The 17,172-nt window shown below is 32.7% G+C and overlaps 1 protein-coding gene across 3 annotated transcripts in view; it reads right to left on the minus strand.

Annotated features, from left to right (window-relative positions):
* PHIP (pleckstrin homology domain interacting protein) overlaps positions 1-17,172 on the minus strand; it is a 138,252-nt gene that overhangs the window by 71,010 nt on the left and 50,070 nt on the right. For all 3 annotated transcript variants that reach the window (XM_050788268.1, XM_050788269.1, XM_050788270.1), the window contains 8 exons: positions 14,598-14,819; positions 14,188-14,288; positions 7,549-7,619; positions 5,946-6,046; positions 5,813-5,853; positions 5,008-5,106; positions 4,093-4,246; positions 3,540-3,674 (listed from right to left, as the gene is read on the minus strand). In XM_050788268.1, coding sequence (XP_050644225.1) covers positions 3,540-3,674; positions 4,093-4,246; positions 5,008-5,106; positions 5,813-5,853; positions 5,946-6,046; positions 7,549-7,619; positions 14,188-14,288; positions 14,598-14,819 — 924 coding nt within the window. The remainder of the gene's footprint in view (positions 1-3,539; positions 3,675-4,092; positions 4,247-5,007; positions 5,107-5,812; positions 5,854-5,945; positions 6,047-7,548; positions 7,620-14,187; positions 14,289-14,597; positions 14,820-17,172) is intronic.

Here is a 17,172-nt window from a genome sequence, read left to right on the forward strand (position 1 = left end):
GCCTCTTTTAAAACATTATCTCACGTGTCATATACTACTTATAAGCAGCAAAAACAAACCCAGCACCCACTCCCCAACTGCTTTTATCACTGAGATCCTCTATTAGGAGGAAAGTTAGCAGTAAAAATAAGAAAAATAAACTCATCAGTTTTTCTGGAGAATACCACTTTGAAAGTTGAGAATTCATTTCAAGATTTCAGAATGAAGTAAATTATTTAAACATAAAAGAACTAAATATCTTTATCTAAATTCCCAATCTCAAACTCTTTAATTTGCTGAAAAATTTAGATGGTCCCAAAAGAAAGCACAAGAAATTTTTAAAAGTATAAGGCATGGCTTGAAACAGAAAAAAACAGAATATTTATTAGAATGATGACGATCAGTGCAATATTAAATGTTAATGTTTTATAATCTTATAATATTTAAAAATTATTAAATTTAATTACTATGTATCAGGCATTTGAAAGTTCACCTTTTCACTTGAAAGGTTTTTTAACATTACAGGATTTTTGGCTATTTCTAAAATTTCAAAAAAAAGAATTTACATTTTCATAATTGCACAAAAAAATGCGGTAAAATGCTGATGAATACAAAATACTAAATTATATGTTACATGATTTCCATTATCTTTTGCAAAGATACTATAAATTTCCAATGGAAAATTCAATTATTATTCAAAAAGCAGGAGAAATATTATTCTTAAAATGTACTTGATAAAAACCAGTATTTAAGAAATGTATACATAAAACTGTTATTCTAAAGGTATAGTCTACATTCCTTATTTTCCAGCTATAGGTGGAATGGTGAGTTTACTTATCTGTTTTATAAACTTCAGTTTTAACGGTCACATGAAATATTAATTGATCTTAACAATACTTCACATAACTTTCACCATTTCTAGTCAAAAAAAGGAGTATTCCACCAGAATTATTCATCCTCTAATAGACCAAAGCACTATATATGACTAGACCCTTCACATGGTGCTCAAAAAACATTTACTAAACTGAACTTGTGATTACTACTACAACTTAACATCAGGGATTAAATTTGTATGCAATCAAGTATCGTGGTATTTTAGTAACTGAAAAACTTATTGATTAGCTACATAGAGCCAAACAGCTATAATTATAGCCAAAACTCAACATTCATAATAGCAAGCAGTGAGAACACAGGCCCTCCCTCGAATTGTTTTTTATTTTCTTAATAGCAATGCTGGATGCTTTATCTTCCATTTGTCCATAAATAAAACAAGCAATGAAAAGAACAAAAGAGTGAAGAGCAAAAAGAATTAGGGCAATTAGATAACTCATAAAAGACAGACAGGAAAAAAATCAAGTTAAAGAGTAAGATGTCAAAAGATCCACTCAGATTTATTACCATTATGAAAACATTTCTTCATAGACATATTACTAGCTGAGTATAGTTAAAAGTTAGCTATGCAATAACATTGACAAAAGCTCAAAAAGCCAAACATGACTAGATTTGAGTACAGCCAGAATCATGGGTTTATGCTCCAACGGTCCGCATAATAGCTGTGTGAACTCAGTAAATTTGGGCAAAGCACTTCATCTCTATAATGTACAGTTTCTCCATTCCTAAGACCAAGAGTAATAAAATCTATCTTGACCATCTTACAAGGTTTTCATGGGACCCAAAGGAGGTAAAATATGTGGGAGCATTTTGGAAACCATTAAACATCATACAAAAAATTAAAGGTAGTATCTTTATTTTAATGAGATTAACGGTGGCTCACTTTCTGTTTTTTCAAATGCAGGATATATTTTTTAAACTTTTGGTTTATGTTTTGCTCACTCTCTGCAATTCTATGAATACTATCCAATTCAACTTATTACATATATTTGTTTCTTCTGCCCTCTTTAGAGGTTTTCCTATCTCTTATCCATAAAAAGAACCAGAAAATTATCCTCATCTAATACTCTTATTTAACAATAAACAATTTCTAAGGCAGTAATGTAACCAATCCCTCAGCTAATTTTCAAAAATATCAATATATTACGGTTGACTTCTACTCCTGGTTACATTACTAATTTTTAATGGTCTAAGGGCAAATCACTTAACTCTCAAGGTACTGCAGTTTTTATATCTACTGAAAAGGTAGAATATTAGTGTGACCAACTTACCTGATAAGGGAAAATTCACCTTTATAACTGAAAAGTTAAAGCAGTATTCAATTATGAGAGAAAAGTTTCCCTCCAAACAGTCTACCAATACAATAATGCCCTTTGGAAATGCGAAACTACTAAAATGAAGCCACTAGTATATGCATAGCCCACATATTATTTTTTTAAGTTATAAAGACAAATTGAGAAATGACTAATTTCCTTATTCAACAGATATTCCAAAAAGGAGCAAATTAGAAACACAAGGATAGAAAAGAAGAAAATATTTTTAGTAGCATATTTACCGGTGGTTTTTAAAAAAAATCTCAATACAATCACAAAGGAAATCCATCAATCACTAACAAGTGCACACCAAATAATTAACACTGTTTCCCAGAAATAGAGGGTTTCACAAACCTTATTTCTTACCAACGTACACTAAGGCACAGCCTTAAAAATAGCTAAAGTTATTTCCCTCACTAAAAAATCTGCTATTATATCTGCTTACTCACGACATAGAAATAACTTTACTCTGATTCTCAATCAAGCATAGCATCACTTCCAGTTTTTTCACAAACCATATTTCACAAATAACTGTTTTGTAAAATAATTTATTTCGCAAAATAATTCTGACCACATGTACTAATTGTATTGTTTTATGGTTCATTACTAAAGGTTTCTATAATTGGTTTTTTTAAAAAATTTAAACATGCTGAAATAGTGGAAAGAGTTTTTTTTCTTCTGTTCTTTGTTGAAAGGTATCTCTAATATACAGAAAGTAGACATAAAAAAAATATGACTACACAAACTACAGTAGTTGAGGAGACCTTTATACTTCATACAGTAAGTGGAAACACTGCTCAGTAAGTTGTATGCGACATATTAAAACACTGTAATTCAAATACTCAGCAAATTATGTTAAAATCTAAGAAACAAAATGTGGAGAGAAAGGGGTATAAACTCAAATATTTAATATACTACCACTTGATTAAAAGCAAGAAATGCCTGATTCTTTGGCTTTAATTTTAAAATCAGTGTACTTGAGTCAAATTCTATTGTGCTAGAACACTATTAAAGAAGTACAATAATACAATGTATTTATTTATAATTTCTTCATATGGTTTTCCAAATATTTTTTTTTCTCTACATTGTATCTTCATACTTGTGAATTTCCAAAGTTTCACTGCTAAAACTGTATCAGTTATCACAATATACAGGCACTGTAATATGCACAATTAATTTTCTTTTAAATTCAGCATGTCAATAAAGGTGTGAAATAAATCATTCTTTATTGATGGGAATTTAAAGTCAAAATAATGAACCAATTTTTAAATGGATTTCCTTTGTGATATGCAGAGTACCTTTGTCAAAAAGTTTCCAAATCTTTAGCAGGTATAAAATGAAGAGAATGATAATTACCATATTGAAATAAGATCGTATTTTGACTCCTCTTGCCAGATCCCACACTATCACATTCCCATCATGACCAGCAGAAAAGAGAACTCTAGGATCGAACGGGTGTGGTTCAAGAACAAATACCTCATCTTCATGACCCTGGAATATTTTTGAAGTGTCAAGGAATCATAGATATTAAAAAAGAAAGAAAAACAAACATAATGAAATACCAATATGGCACTATTTCTAGAAATGGAGTTTTAAGAAGTATTAAATTGGCAAAACTATTCAAATTTGTCATATATAAATAATAATGAAACTGAGCTAATATCATTGTCCAGGGCTTGGTGGATGGATCTTTTCATATTAAAAAAAAAAAACAGCAAATATCTACTATATATTTCCAAGCCAAACCTGTTTAACTGCATTATTAAAATTATTCACAGTCACTCACAAAGCAGTTACCCCAGCAAGCAAGAGATTTTAGTTAACATAAAAGACTTTATTCCTCAATGAGAATGTTTCATTCTATAGTCAGCTTCAGTTATATCAAATAAAGATTAGAATTTTTTCTCACCATCAGGACATGAATTAGTTGACCAGTGTAAGAATTCCAAACTTTCAGAGTCATGTTATTAACTGCAGTTATAACTGTATTGTCATGTCGATCCCAAGCTACCATAGTAACCTTCATTTTTGTGATTTTATCTTCTATTCCTTGAAGGTTTTGGCTGAAAGCGAGGAAGTATTTTACACTGACTATTAAAATACTGACACAACAAAAACCAAAACATATTATCTATAATTTGTATTTATATTCACTAACATAATAACTGTCACTTAACAGTAACTGAGAAGTTTGAATCAACATGGAATGAGGGTAAAAATCTCTGCACCAAGTCAGGAAATCCATGATTTCCAGAATTCTAGCACTTCGAAGCCATTAGTAACAGATGATCTTGCATAAATATCACTGCTATAACACTATCTAGATCCAGGAATTCTGTGCCATGCTGCTCACTCTCCACCTTTTACTGTTGCTGTCATCCCCTGCTGACTGTTCTGCTTTCCCATCCGAGATGACTACACACAAATACAAGTGGAGAAAAACATTAAAAGCAAAATAACAGTTACAACACGCAGTATAATTTATCTTGGCTGAAGAAACCATTGGACATAAAATATTGTCCCTCTGTGACAAATGAAACATAATATGTTCTAGTTTCTGAAAAAAATATTTAGAGTTAAAACTATTATTACAGTACTTTTATCATCACCTTAAAAAAATTAATTCAGTAAATGTCCTCAAATATGCCAAAGAATCATTTCATAAAAATCTACACTGCTCATCTCCAATTGTACCTCTAGTTATTGCAGAAAAGTAGTAATTTTAACATGACATATAATTTTATAGGCTGAGAGTCACCAACCTGCACTATAATATACTTTAAATAATCAATATCTACAGAATATTTCAAATTTGACCTCTTACCCTGCTGGACGAGTAGCCATATCCAACAAAATGCTCTTCCATTCTCTTCGTTTAAATTGCCAAATACGTGCTGTCCCATCACGGCTCCCACTTACAAACCTATATTAAAAGGAATCAATCCCCCAAAGAGAAATCATACATGCTTTACCAAAATGCACTTTTTCCTGAGATCTCATTTTAAAAGATAGCATTCATCTTTACTTATGCAGCATTCTAGTAACTTCTGAAACTTTATGGGCTTTTTAGAATTTTATGTGCAAACGTTCCAATTTTCATGGCTAGGTCACAAAAATAACATTTGCCAAAGTGATTCAAGGTCACTATGTACTACCCTAGAAGTAAAATCGACATTTTCCAAGGAAAAAACAACGATTTTCTTCTCAATATTAAAGAATCTGACTTATTCTACTCAAGGTATTAGAAGTAGCTTTATTTCCTTTTATAACAAGAACATGGGAAATTTTATACATCATCAATAAACAGGTCTGCCTCAAATATTATACTGTGACATATTTTCAATCTATACCAAAAGCTTCTCTACATTTTGAAACATATATGGAATATACAGGGTAATTTAAAAAGCAGTTATTACTAAAAGTGTCCAAGGATACTAACATTATTACAAATAAGATAAAGACTTGTGCCTATGCACGTGAAGGCTTTATTCACTTTTAAGTATAACTGGTCAAGATCTTTATTTTAGGTAGGTGATCATTTCCTATACAACTTCAAATAAAATCTGATGACTAAAATTGTCTTTATTTCATAATTTTAAAATTAGAATTAAATTAGACAAATATTTTACCTGTTACTAGTGTTGGAAAACTGGATACTGTCAACTTTGTCCTATATATAAACAAATAAAAAAGTGGGTGCTGAATATAAACTCTTAGACTCACATAAATTATACTCATCTAATTCTTTTCACCAATACTTACAGTATGAAACTCCAATTCTGATATTTTCTCTGGCTGACCTGATCCAAAAAAATAAACCCGAATAATATGATCTGTGCTTCCCGTCGCCAGAAACATTCCACCTATGAAGAATAACAGCAATTATTTAGAAGTAAAACATAACTTCAAAATCTCTGAAAATTAGAAAATAAAATGTAAGCAAAATTACAATATATACTGAATTAATATTTTACTCCAAAACCATTCACATTTATCCTAAATATATAACACATCTAACTGGAATTTAAGAAAGAAGTTTATGAATATATCTTTGACTAGAATGAATTTTTCAGTATTTCCAGAAGTAAAGCTTTGCTCAAAAAATAATTTCACTAAGTGATTATATAACCATACCATGCTAAAATTATCTGTCATCTTCACTAGAAAATATTTCTCTTGCAATTCCGCTGAAATTTTTCTCTTGTCTTATTTCCCATGTGTCAAAATCTTACCAAACTTTCAAGGTCAACTCCCTCAGTAACTTTTCTTTACAAAGTTTGCAATCAAAGGAGGCTGGTCTCTTTAGAACTCCCCTAGGACTTTGTTTTGTAGCATATTCATTCTATCTTGCATTACAGTTACTTGTATGTGCACTGTACTCAAGAGTAATACTCTTCCACAGTATTGAAAATAATACTTGTATATAATAAAATATTTAAGTACTTTTGCTAAATGATCTACCCACTAACTCCTTAAAAACATCAAATTGTCTTTGAAAAAGGAGTAAAAATTCAGAGTATTCTGGATGCATGTATGATGCCTATATTTGTGTGATTACTACACGGAACACTGAATCCATGGCAGTGGCACTGGACATCTAGAAATTAGAAAATGAACATGTTTGGGATATTAGTATGGCAAAAACAGACTCACTTCACCAGTTTGCTATCCCTTATCTCAGGTAATACTCCTATCCACAATTATAAAATAAGCAGAAAAAGTAAAACTGAAAATAAAGGTAGGAGGAACAGGTATTAGACACAATTTGGATCTAATCATGTTTCATTTAATTTTCTTGTCAATTTACTACAAATAACCAGGGTTTTTTTTAATAACTTGTTTAAAAACACCCTAACATCCATTCAAAATGCTGCTGCATAAACACAAATCTGAATTGGAATCTTAGCACTGCTATACAATCATTTTTTAAAGTGCAAATAAGAACAATATGCAGCGAATGAACTGATAAAGATGTACAAATATGAATCAAATGTATTTTACCTAACTATAGAATACCTTCAAAATCCATGAAAACATAAACCTGATTTAAAATACTGTTCTTACAATGAAACAAGTATTTAAACATTCATTCTTTAACAGGGTCGATTTTGAAACTATTTATTCTCTCCTACTAGAACATTATAGTCTTCTTAAAGAAGTCATGTGATTCTATAAACTAAACTCTTACATAACTGAAATACTTCTAAGCTAGTTTATATGATTCTTGGTTACTCACTAGCTCTGGCATATGTATAAGAACATGATTTATAATACAACAGTAAATATTTTCCTAAATATTATCGCTCCACTAGAAGGTTTCTAAATGAACAACTTTAAGTGGAAAATTAGAATGGGGGAAACTTACCAGCACTAAAAGAAGAACAGATCATTTGAACTCCAGGCCGAGGGCGCTCTGTAAATTTTGCAGGTCTTGGGCTGTAATACAAAAAATAAACAATTAAAAAAATCCTAAAGGAACCAGTAGCACCAGAAATAATCTGTTTCAAAAAATAATCCCAGAAGGGCAAAATTAAGTAAGAAGCAACAGATGGCTCCCTTCCTAAAAACAACTTAGAAATCATTATGTGTCATAAATCAGCAGATCTTGTAGAAATTCGAGATACAGATTTTGTAGGACCTCCTGATTATACAACAATACGTACATGGAACAATCCCAAAGTCATTGTCATACCAGACATGCAGTTACTAGTTACACTTACTTCTAATCAAATTTAACATGTTCTCAGTTTTTCATACAGAATAGCAACGTACAAACATGTAAGGAATAAAGCTATTCGCAAACATGAATACAGTAGCAAAATAGGTGCTGTCTGTGCCTTATGTATATCATCAATAACTAAACTTTTTCAGTATTTTACATTTTTAATTAAATTTCTCCCTTCTTTGACCTACTAATGTGATAAAACATGTCCTTTAGGACCCCAAAAAGTAGGAATATTACATTTATCCTAGTGAAAATCTGAAGATAATGTGACTCTTACATCAACTATAATGAATACTCATTCAAAATAGCAGTCTACAGAAAATAAGTTACGGCCGGGCTCGGTGGCTCAAGCCTGTAATCCCAGCACTTTGGGAGGCCGAGACGGGCGGATCACGAGATCAGGAGATCGAGACCATCCTGGCTAATATGGTGAAACCCCGTCTCTACTAAAAATACAAAAAACTAGCCATGCGAGGTGGTGGGCACCTGTAGTCCCAGCTACTCGGGAGGCTGAGGCAGGAGAATGGCGTAAACCCGGGAGGCGGAGCTTGCAGTGAGCTGAGATCCGGCCACTGCACTCCAGCCTGGGCGACAAAGCGAGACTCCGTCTCAAAAAAAAAAAAAAAAAAAAAAGAAAATAAGTTACACTCAACTGTATTTATATAAATTACATAACTGTACTACAGATTACATTTTATATCAGTACTACTGATATTAAATGTTTAATGTTACAGCCAACCAATTAGAGAAAATGAAGATTTTTATCATACTACCAGCTCTAATACATTTAACAATGTGTATGTAATGTTCCAATATACTGATTATATTTGAAGCCCTACTTACTGTTCATTTTGGCATAGTTCTTCTACACTATTTGAGGAAATGCAAAAATAATTAGAGCCTTAAGCCTATATAACTTTCAGAATCTACAACAAATTTAGCAGTTTTAGTTTTGTGATCATTTACTGGAAAAAAGTATATACATGAAACATTTCTGAGCTATAGGTTGGTGCAAAAATAACTGCAATTTTTGTCATGTTTAAAAAAGTTTTTTACCATGAAAATAATGGCAAAAACTGCAATTATTTTTGTACCAATCTAATATATATTCTGAGCAATGAGAATTACCTTTTTTTACTGACACAGAATGCAACAAAATGTTAAGAATTTAAAAAGTAAGTTTGTAAATAGTTTTATATTAGTATTTACAACAAATTCTATTAATATTCACAGGCTCTAACAGCTGAGCAAAACAAATATCATTTAGAGAGACAGATATTAGAACATTCTTAAAACCTTAAAAAAACGTTTATTCAGAGCAAAATTAATTGTAATTTAAGTAATTTAATCTGAATTATGAAGGCAACTAAATACATTGCTTTCATTACTATCTTAAGGATTGTAGCTCTAGATTTTTGCTAATTTTTGGTACATCTGCTCACATAAGCTCCAAGCAACCATTTACCTGAAACTCATTACAAAAATATGCAAATAGTCTTAGAGATTACCATTTTTTAAAAGATTTTTATTTTAGAAAGGAAATCAGTATATCGAAGAGATATCTGCACTCCCATGTTTGCTGTAACACTGTTCACAATAGAGAAGATTTGTGTTTTTTTTTGTTTTGTTAGGTAGAGTCTCAGTCTGTGGCTCAGGCTGGAGTGCAGTGGCGCAATCTCAGCTCATTGCAACCTCTGCCTCCCGGGTTCAAACGATTCTCCTGCCTCAACTTAAAATTTTTTAAGTTAAATTACAGCCAAATGACAACAGCAATGAAATTATATTTTAAAATATTAAATTAGTGTGACAATGTAAGTAATTATGTGTTTAATTTGTTTACTTGTTTAGGTTTAAAGCTAATCAGTAATGTTAGTTTAATGGAAAATATGCACACATAGACGCTTTGGAACCCGATGGACCACCATTTGAGTCTTTGTCATTGTTAATGTTACTAATTTTTAGATACTTTTTTTAGACACTTCTCTTTACACACTGGTGAATTATTTTGATTAACCAATAAATTTAATAAAGCACTACAAGTTACTTTGTTATTGGAGACAGAGTCTCATTCTGTCACCCAGGACGAAGTGCAGTGACACTATCTCAACTCACTACAACCTCTGCCTCCCAGGTTCAAGTGATTCTCATGCCTCAGCCTCTCAAGTAGCTAGGATTACAGGTATGCACCACCATGCCCGGCTAATTCTTATATTTTCAGTAGAGACAGGAGTTTTACCATGTTGGCCAGGCTGGTCTCAAACTCCTGACCTCAGGTCATCTGCCCGCCTTGGCCTCCCAAAGTGCTGGGATTACAGGCATAAGCCAACACTCCCAGCCACAAGAGTGAAGATTTGGAGCAACCACAGGGTCCAACAACAGATGAATGGATAAAGAAAATGTGGTACTTACACACAATGGGGTACTATTCAGCCATAAAAAAGAATGAAATCCTATCATTTGTAACAACACAGATGGAACTGAAGGTTATTATGCTAAGTGAAATAAGGCAGGCACAGAAAGACAAACATCACATGTTCTCACTTATTTTTGGGATCTACAAATCAAAACAGTTGAATTCATGAGATAGTAGAAGATGGCTATTATAGGCTGGGAAAGGTAGTGGGAGGAAGGGGAGGGAGGTGGGGATGGTTAATGAGTACAAAACTAATAGAATGAATGAATAAGGCCTAGTATTTGATAGCACAGCAGGTGACTATAATCAACAATAGTTATACATTTTTAAATGACTAAAGGAGTATAATTGGATAGTCTGTAAAACAAAGGATAAATGCTTGAAGGGATGGATACCCTCTTTAACACCATGTGATTATTATGCATTGCATGTCTGTATCAAAAGATCTCATGTACCCCATAAATATATACACCTATGTACCCACAAAAACTAAAATTGAAAAATAAAGATTTTATATTTTTAAAGAGAAAAAACAAGTGGGTACCCATAATTTGTTTTTAGATGCATTATTTGAGGAAACATTTTTTAAAAGGGCCTTGGGCCGAGTTCAGTTTCTAGGTCTATCACTTATCAAGTGTGTGACTTTAGGCCAAGTTATCATTTCTGTACCTCAGTCTCCTCATCTGTAAAACAGGGGTAATTAACAGAACCTATCTCAGAGTTGCTGGGAGAATTAAATAAGTGTGATTCATGTAAAGTGCTTAGTACAGTGTCCAATATGCTCAATAAATATTAGTATTTTTATTAGGTTCAACAAGTTCTAGCCAATCCTTCAATGACTAACTGCCATTTAGTTTGGCACAGTGGTTAAAAGGGGTTTCTCATATTATACCTCTAGTAGTATTTAAATCCTGGCTCCAGTACCACCTGCTAACAATGTAACCTGCTCTGCCCCAGTTTTTTCCCTTATCTGCCCCAGAGATAATAACTGTACCTTTCTCAAAGGGTTATTTATAGGGATTGAGATAACAAATATGAAATGCTTAGTACTAGCTTGGCAGACTAAGTGCCTAATAATCACCAATAAAAATTTGTAATTATCATATTATACGCCTATTTTAGGATTCCTAGTCTCTTTACACCTAAGTCTAAATATATTTGGGCAGCTTCCTCCTACCCAGAGACCTCTGGGGCTAGCTTATGGTTCAATTAGCCACTTCGACTACCCATTTAAGAAACAGCATCTTTAGTGGAGAGTTGGTAATATACACATACAAGTGAATGTCTAAAGATATTTGAGTTCCCAAAGTTGAACTGATTCATTCAACTAATGCAGATGGTGGGTTTCTAAAGTCATTTCCCCCAGCAGATTATACAAAAGCATTATAGCTAAATACAGTTTTTGCCTTTATTAATTAAATCCTATGTGACATAAACACAGTAGAAATCTATATCCTGTCAAATTTTTGGCAGTTTTCAACTATGTGTAAATACATAAAGAGAATAGGTGTTTCAAGGCTTATATCTAAAGTGCAATGGATTGTTCTTATTTTTATATTTTTAATGAGACAGGATCTTGGCCCTGTCGCCAAGGCTACAGTATAGTGGTGTGATCACAGCTCATTTCAGCCTCCAACTCCTGGGCTCAAGCAAGCCTCTCACCTCAGTCCCCTGAGTAGCTGGGACTGTAAGTGTGCACCACCATGTCTGGTGTTTGTTGTTGCTGTTGTTTGTTTGTTTGTTTGAATTTTTGTAGAGACAAGATCTTGCTCTGTTACTTAGGCTGGTCTCAAAGTTCTGAACTCAAGTGATCCTCCTTCCTTGACCTTCCAAAGTCCTGGAATTACAGGTATGAGCCACCGTGCCCAGCCACATTACTCATTCTTACGCCTGAACTCTGAATTTAAAAATTTTAAGGGACAATTTTAATACCAAGTAGGAAAGAATATTACTTATAAATAACCAGAAAAAACTTTAAAGTCCAAAAAAAAAAAAAATTGCTAAGCTGTATACAACAGCTCTATGGAACACAATGCAAGCTATTAAAATAAATGTAAATATCTATGGTAAAATATTAAGAAAAAACCAAAATTATATATATTTTCCTAATTGTATCTATATAAAAACATTCATGGAGAAAAAATACTGTATTAGGGTAGTGGTTTATATGTGATTCTACATAAAGGTTCTGAAAAAAATCACTTATATAGAAAAGCTCACTTCTCAAGCATCCAGAAACATGAAATGTTATTGTACTTAGCAATATAATCCTCAAGAAGCATAAATAAGGTGTGAGCTTAATTCTGTAAAACATTTTCTGTTCCTATCCCAATTTGAACATTGCTAATCACTTTTTCTTCTCTAAAATAAGATAGAAAGAGAGAAAGGTATCCCAATCAGGTCCACAAGGAGGTTAAAAATATATGCAAGAAAACAACAATTAACAATTAACTATTGCTATTGTCCATATACATCAGTAAAATATTTCATCTTTTATCTATCGATAAAGACTTTAAATACGAGGGATGCAACTGAAATGAAGTCAACTTGCTTTGTCCAAAGAACCATGTTTTAAATCACAATCTTTTTTCAAACGAAGTAGTTTTATTATGTTACTTGAGCTACCATGGCCCCCAAGCTGCCATAAAACCACTCTACAAGAATGTTCATACACATGAAATTAAAGAAGCAGGCATTGCATTACAATCATCTGAACGCTACTGTTTTTAAAATAATAAAGGCATGCATATTTTATTAAATAACTTGGGTTGGCAATTTATACACAGAAGTCAGAGATAATTATTGAGATATACTTTCTAATCTGAATGACTTTCTACCTCGAGTGTCAGAAATGGCCATTTCAACACTGTGAAATCAACTGAATACACTACTTCCTTGTTCAAAGACTACCCATGGAGCAAATACACTATTTGCTCTCCCCACTACATCCACTTAAAAGATATGGTATAGAGGCCAGGCACGGTGGCTCACGAAACCCCATCTCTACTAAAAATACAAAAAACTTAGCCGGGCGTGGTGGCGGGCGCCTGTAGTCCCACCTACTTGGGAGGCTAAGGCAGGAGAATGGTGTGAACCCGGGAGGCGGAGCTTGCAGTGGGCTGAGACACAGAGTGAGACCCCACCACAAAAATAAATAAATAAACAAACAAATAAACAAAAGATATGGTATAGAAAGTATCAAAGGGCAGAAAAGTGCTCTAGGCCTGGCCTTGCCAATTTTTAAGCATTGTTTTAACTATGGGAAAGTCTTTCAACCTTTTCAGTGCCCTTAATCAAAAGATAATACTATCCAACCAACTTATTTTGATAAACCAAAGTATTAACATGGGAGACTGCACAAACGCAAAATGCTATTATGGGGAGGGAGGGGAATACATCTATCTACCTTGATGCAGTTTAGTGAAACCTCAATGATTCTGTCTCCCTTTGTTTTCCTAGATCTAAAATAAAATCTCAAGTTTATAGATTCAGTAGCATCAATTATTAAAATTATTTTAAAGAACAGCATTAGCAATTCTTAAGATTATGTTCTCAGCATCAAAAGCAGCTATTAAAATATGTAGCACATAGAAAGGAGTGGTAATAAAATAGGTAAATTCTGAAGGAAAGAGCTATGATTAGGATAAAGAGAAAAAAAAATGTGAACATGAGAAAACTTTATTTGAAACATAGAAAAAGAGGGAGGTATAAAAACAAAACAGGTTAGTAAACAGCCAAAAGAGGATTTCTATTATTTACTCAAGGAGAAAAAGTAAATGCATTCCCATTGTCGACTACTTCATACTTTCGCAATTCCACTCATTAAATTAAACATATTTATTCTATGAAATAAAATAGAAACTGACTTTATTTTAAGGGTTCCAGCATCCCAGAGCCAAAAACAAATAGTGCCATCTGCCCCAGTAGAAGATAGGTATCTCTTTGAGCCACTGCACAATGGTGAGAACTGAAAAGACAATCACAGAAAAAATATCTTTACAAGAGTGACATAGTCCAAATAAAATCTACTTTTTGCCATTCAAATAGCAACTAACAGTAACAGTTAGAAAATGGCAAGAATTTACCAAGGTTATGTTATTTAAAGTACATATATTTATAAAGAAAGCAGTCTTCATTTTAGTTGGCCTTATATACTGGATTATAAAAGTGATTATAAAAGTAACTTCTTAAAATTTAATAACCAAAAGCGACTTCATTAAATTTACTTTACATTATAACAACAACAAAAAAAATGTATAGGGATTAAGACAATTACCTGTAGTGATGTAATAGATGCACTATGGCCCTGAAGAACAGCCAAAGGTGCACAGGTTCGAAGACACCAGACTCGGATCATTTTATCACAACTTCCAGCTGCTATCATGGTATTCTCATAGTTTACAGCCATGTCTGATATTTCAGCAGCATGTCCTCTTAAGGTAGCTAATAACCTCCCATCATCTGTTGCCCATATTTTCACAAGACAGTCATCAGAACCCTTAAAGTAAGAACGGATATTAATAGAATTAACCCTATATATTTTAATTCAAAATCTTAACACTAATAAATCATATCTGTTATATCCACTTCTGAACAAGTATATTTTTAAATACCAAAAAGTGTTAAATATTTGTGTTAGGAATCTTCCTCTACACAAAGCTCTTTATTAAATTAAATCACTGAAAAAGAGCACTTGTGTACTCACCAGCAAATAAGAAAAGTAGAATACTGACGATAATTAATATTTACCTTTGGTTCCCTATCTACTATCAAAGTACCCTCAATGTGGATTTCTGTAAAAGAATTTGAAATTCTGAAGTAAAAAAAAAAAAAAAATTATAGTTGCAAAACAAATGCAAGATACAATGGTGACTAATATTATCTATTTTGTTTTGTAATACAAAACTAAAAGTAAGCTTGTTTGGGGCTTTTTCTCTCAGGAAGCTAGGAGTTTCCTATCACTGATCTTCAGCTGAAAACATGACATCATCTATCAGAAAAAAAAAATTAACCTTATCTGTATGAAGTCAATAAAAATACATAAATTACTTATTTATTCTGCCATAGTAGTATAAGTCCAGAAAGAAATTGTAAAGGATATGGAGTTTCCTATGAATACCTATATTGACAAATGAACATTCCGATTTTATATAGCCAAAATAGAGATAGAACATTGAGACTTTATTTTTTATTATAAAAATTTTAAATATATAAGAAAGTAGAAAGAATAGCGTCATTAATCACCATATATCTACTTCCCAGATTCAAAACTTAATTTTTTGCCACATTTTCTAGTCTTTAACACAAGGTTTAAAGAGAAAACACACACTCTTGCAAAATTACTGAATATTTTACAGGATACAGTTTTACTAAGGGTTCATGTTAGAATGCTTAACGACCTTCCAATCTAATTCTTAAAGAAACACCTTCATATCTGACATTAGAAAGAACTCAAAAGGACCTACAGAGGCATATAATTCAGACAACTTTCTGCATCATACTGACAATAAATATAACATATAAATGTTTCCAAACACTGTATCAACAGAATATGTTAAATGCTGTATCTTAAATCAGACTTAAATCAGCCACTGCTACCTAAAACACCCCCCAATTAACTATAAAACCAGTTCTTCTGACTGAGTTCTTCATCTACTAAATAAGGAGGCTAAATTGAATTGTCTTTAAAGTTCCCTATACCACTAAAATTAAGTGATTCATGCATTCATTTATCCCTTTGCCTTGTGATTATGTGACAATCACTAAAGATATAAGAATGAGATATAAAGACACAGTATTCTTGTCCTTGTGAAGCAAGACAGAAGAATGTAAATGTAATAATGTACTATATATTATATAGGACATATAAACACTTACATGTCCTAAGTGTTTAACCACTGTTAATCAGCAAAGATTCAAACAAGGAAACAGTCTACTTTTCCTGAGAAGATGGAGAGGTACGGTGTGGAAAGGAACCCAGAAGCGGTGATGCTTGAATAGAGTCTCACGCAAGAAGAGGCAATGTAATGTAGTGGCTTAGAGGACAGCCTCCAGGGTCAAATGTATGACTTTGGACATGTTACATATACTTCTTGTGCCTCAGATTTCTCATCTATGCCTACCTCATAGGATTGTCACAAAACTAAATGAGAGTGAAGAGATAAGACAGTGTCTGACACATGGTTACAGCTTTATCTTCTAACACTACCTTTGCTGCTGACAGTATTCATATTCTTATTACTTTAAAAAGAGCATTCCATAATGCGACTATAAACTATGGTCAAAAGCATGAAAATGTGAAACAATGTGAGTAGTTCATAGAATTGCAAGCAGCCTGCAAGGTTATTTACAGTGTGAGGTGAAGGCATACAGATGAAAAAGTAAGAAAAATTTGTGAAAGGCCTTTTACGGCTTACTAAGAAAAGTTGTGTGTAATGAGGGTCACTGAAGATATCAAACAGGTGAGTATCCGTCATATTTGTGTTTTCTAAAAATCATCCTGGCATCAGTGTGAATTAGGCTAGAAAGTAGGAGACCAGTTGAAAGTTGTTAAAAGAGCATGGTCAGGAGAGAATGAGTGGTAACACAAATTATTATAGCAAAAAAGAATAATCAAAGACATGATTATAACAGCTGTTCGGGGAATAAAAGGGATAAGGAGCATATCACTGATTATCTGTTGGAAGTGAAGGAAGAGCTGCAGCAGACTATGACTCCCAGAAAGCTGGTCTATACCACCACCTGGCACATGGGAAACACATTAGGGATGTGCTGAGTAAAAAAATGCTTTAGGGCACTCATTCAAATTAAATTCTCTAAATTTCACAAACTGAATCAATGTGTTCACTACA

This window comes from Macaca thibetana, chromosome 4 (assembly GCF_024542745.1).
Source record: "Macaca thibetana thibetana isolate TM-01 chromosome 4, ASM2454274v1, whole genome shotgun sequence".
Classification (NCBI taxonomy): Eukaryota; Metazoa; Chordata; class Mammalia; order Primates; family Cercopithecidae; genus Macaca; species Macaca thibetana.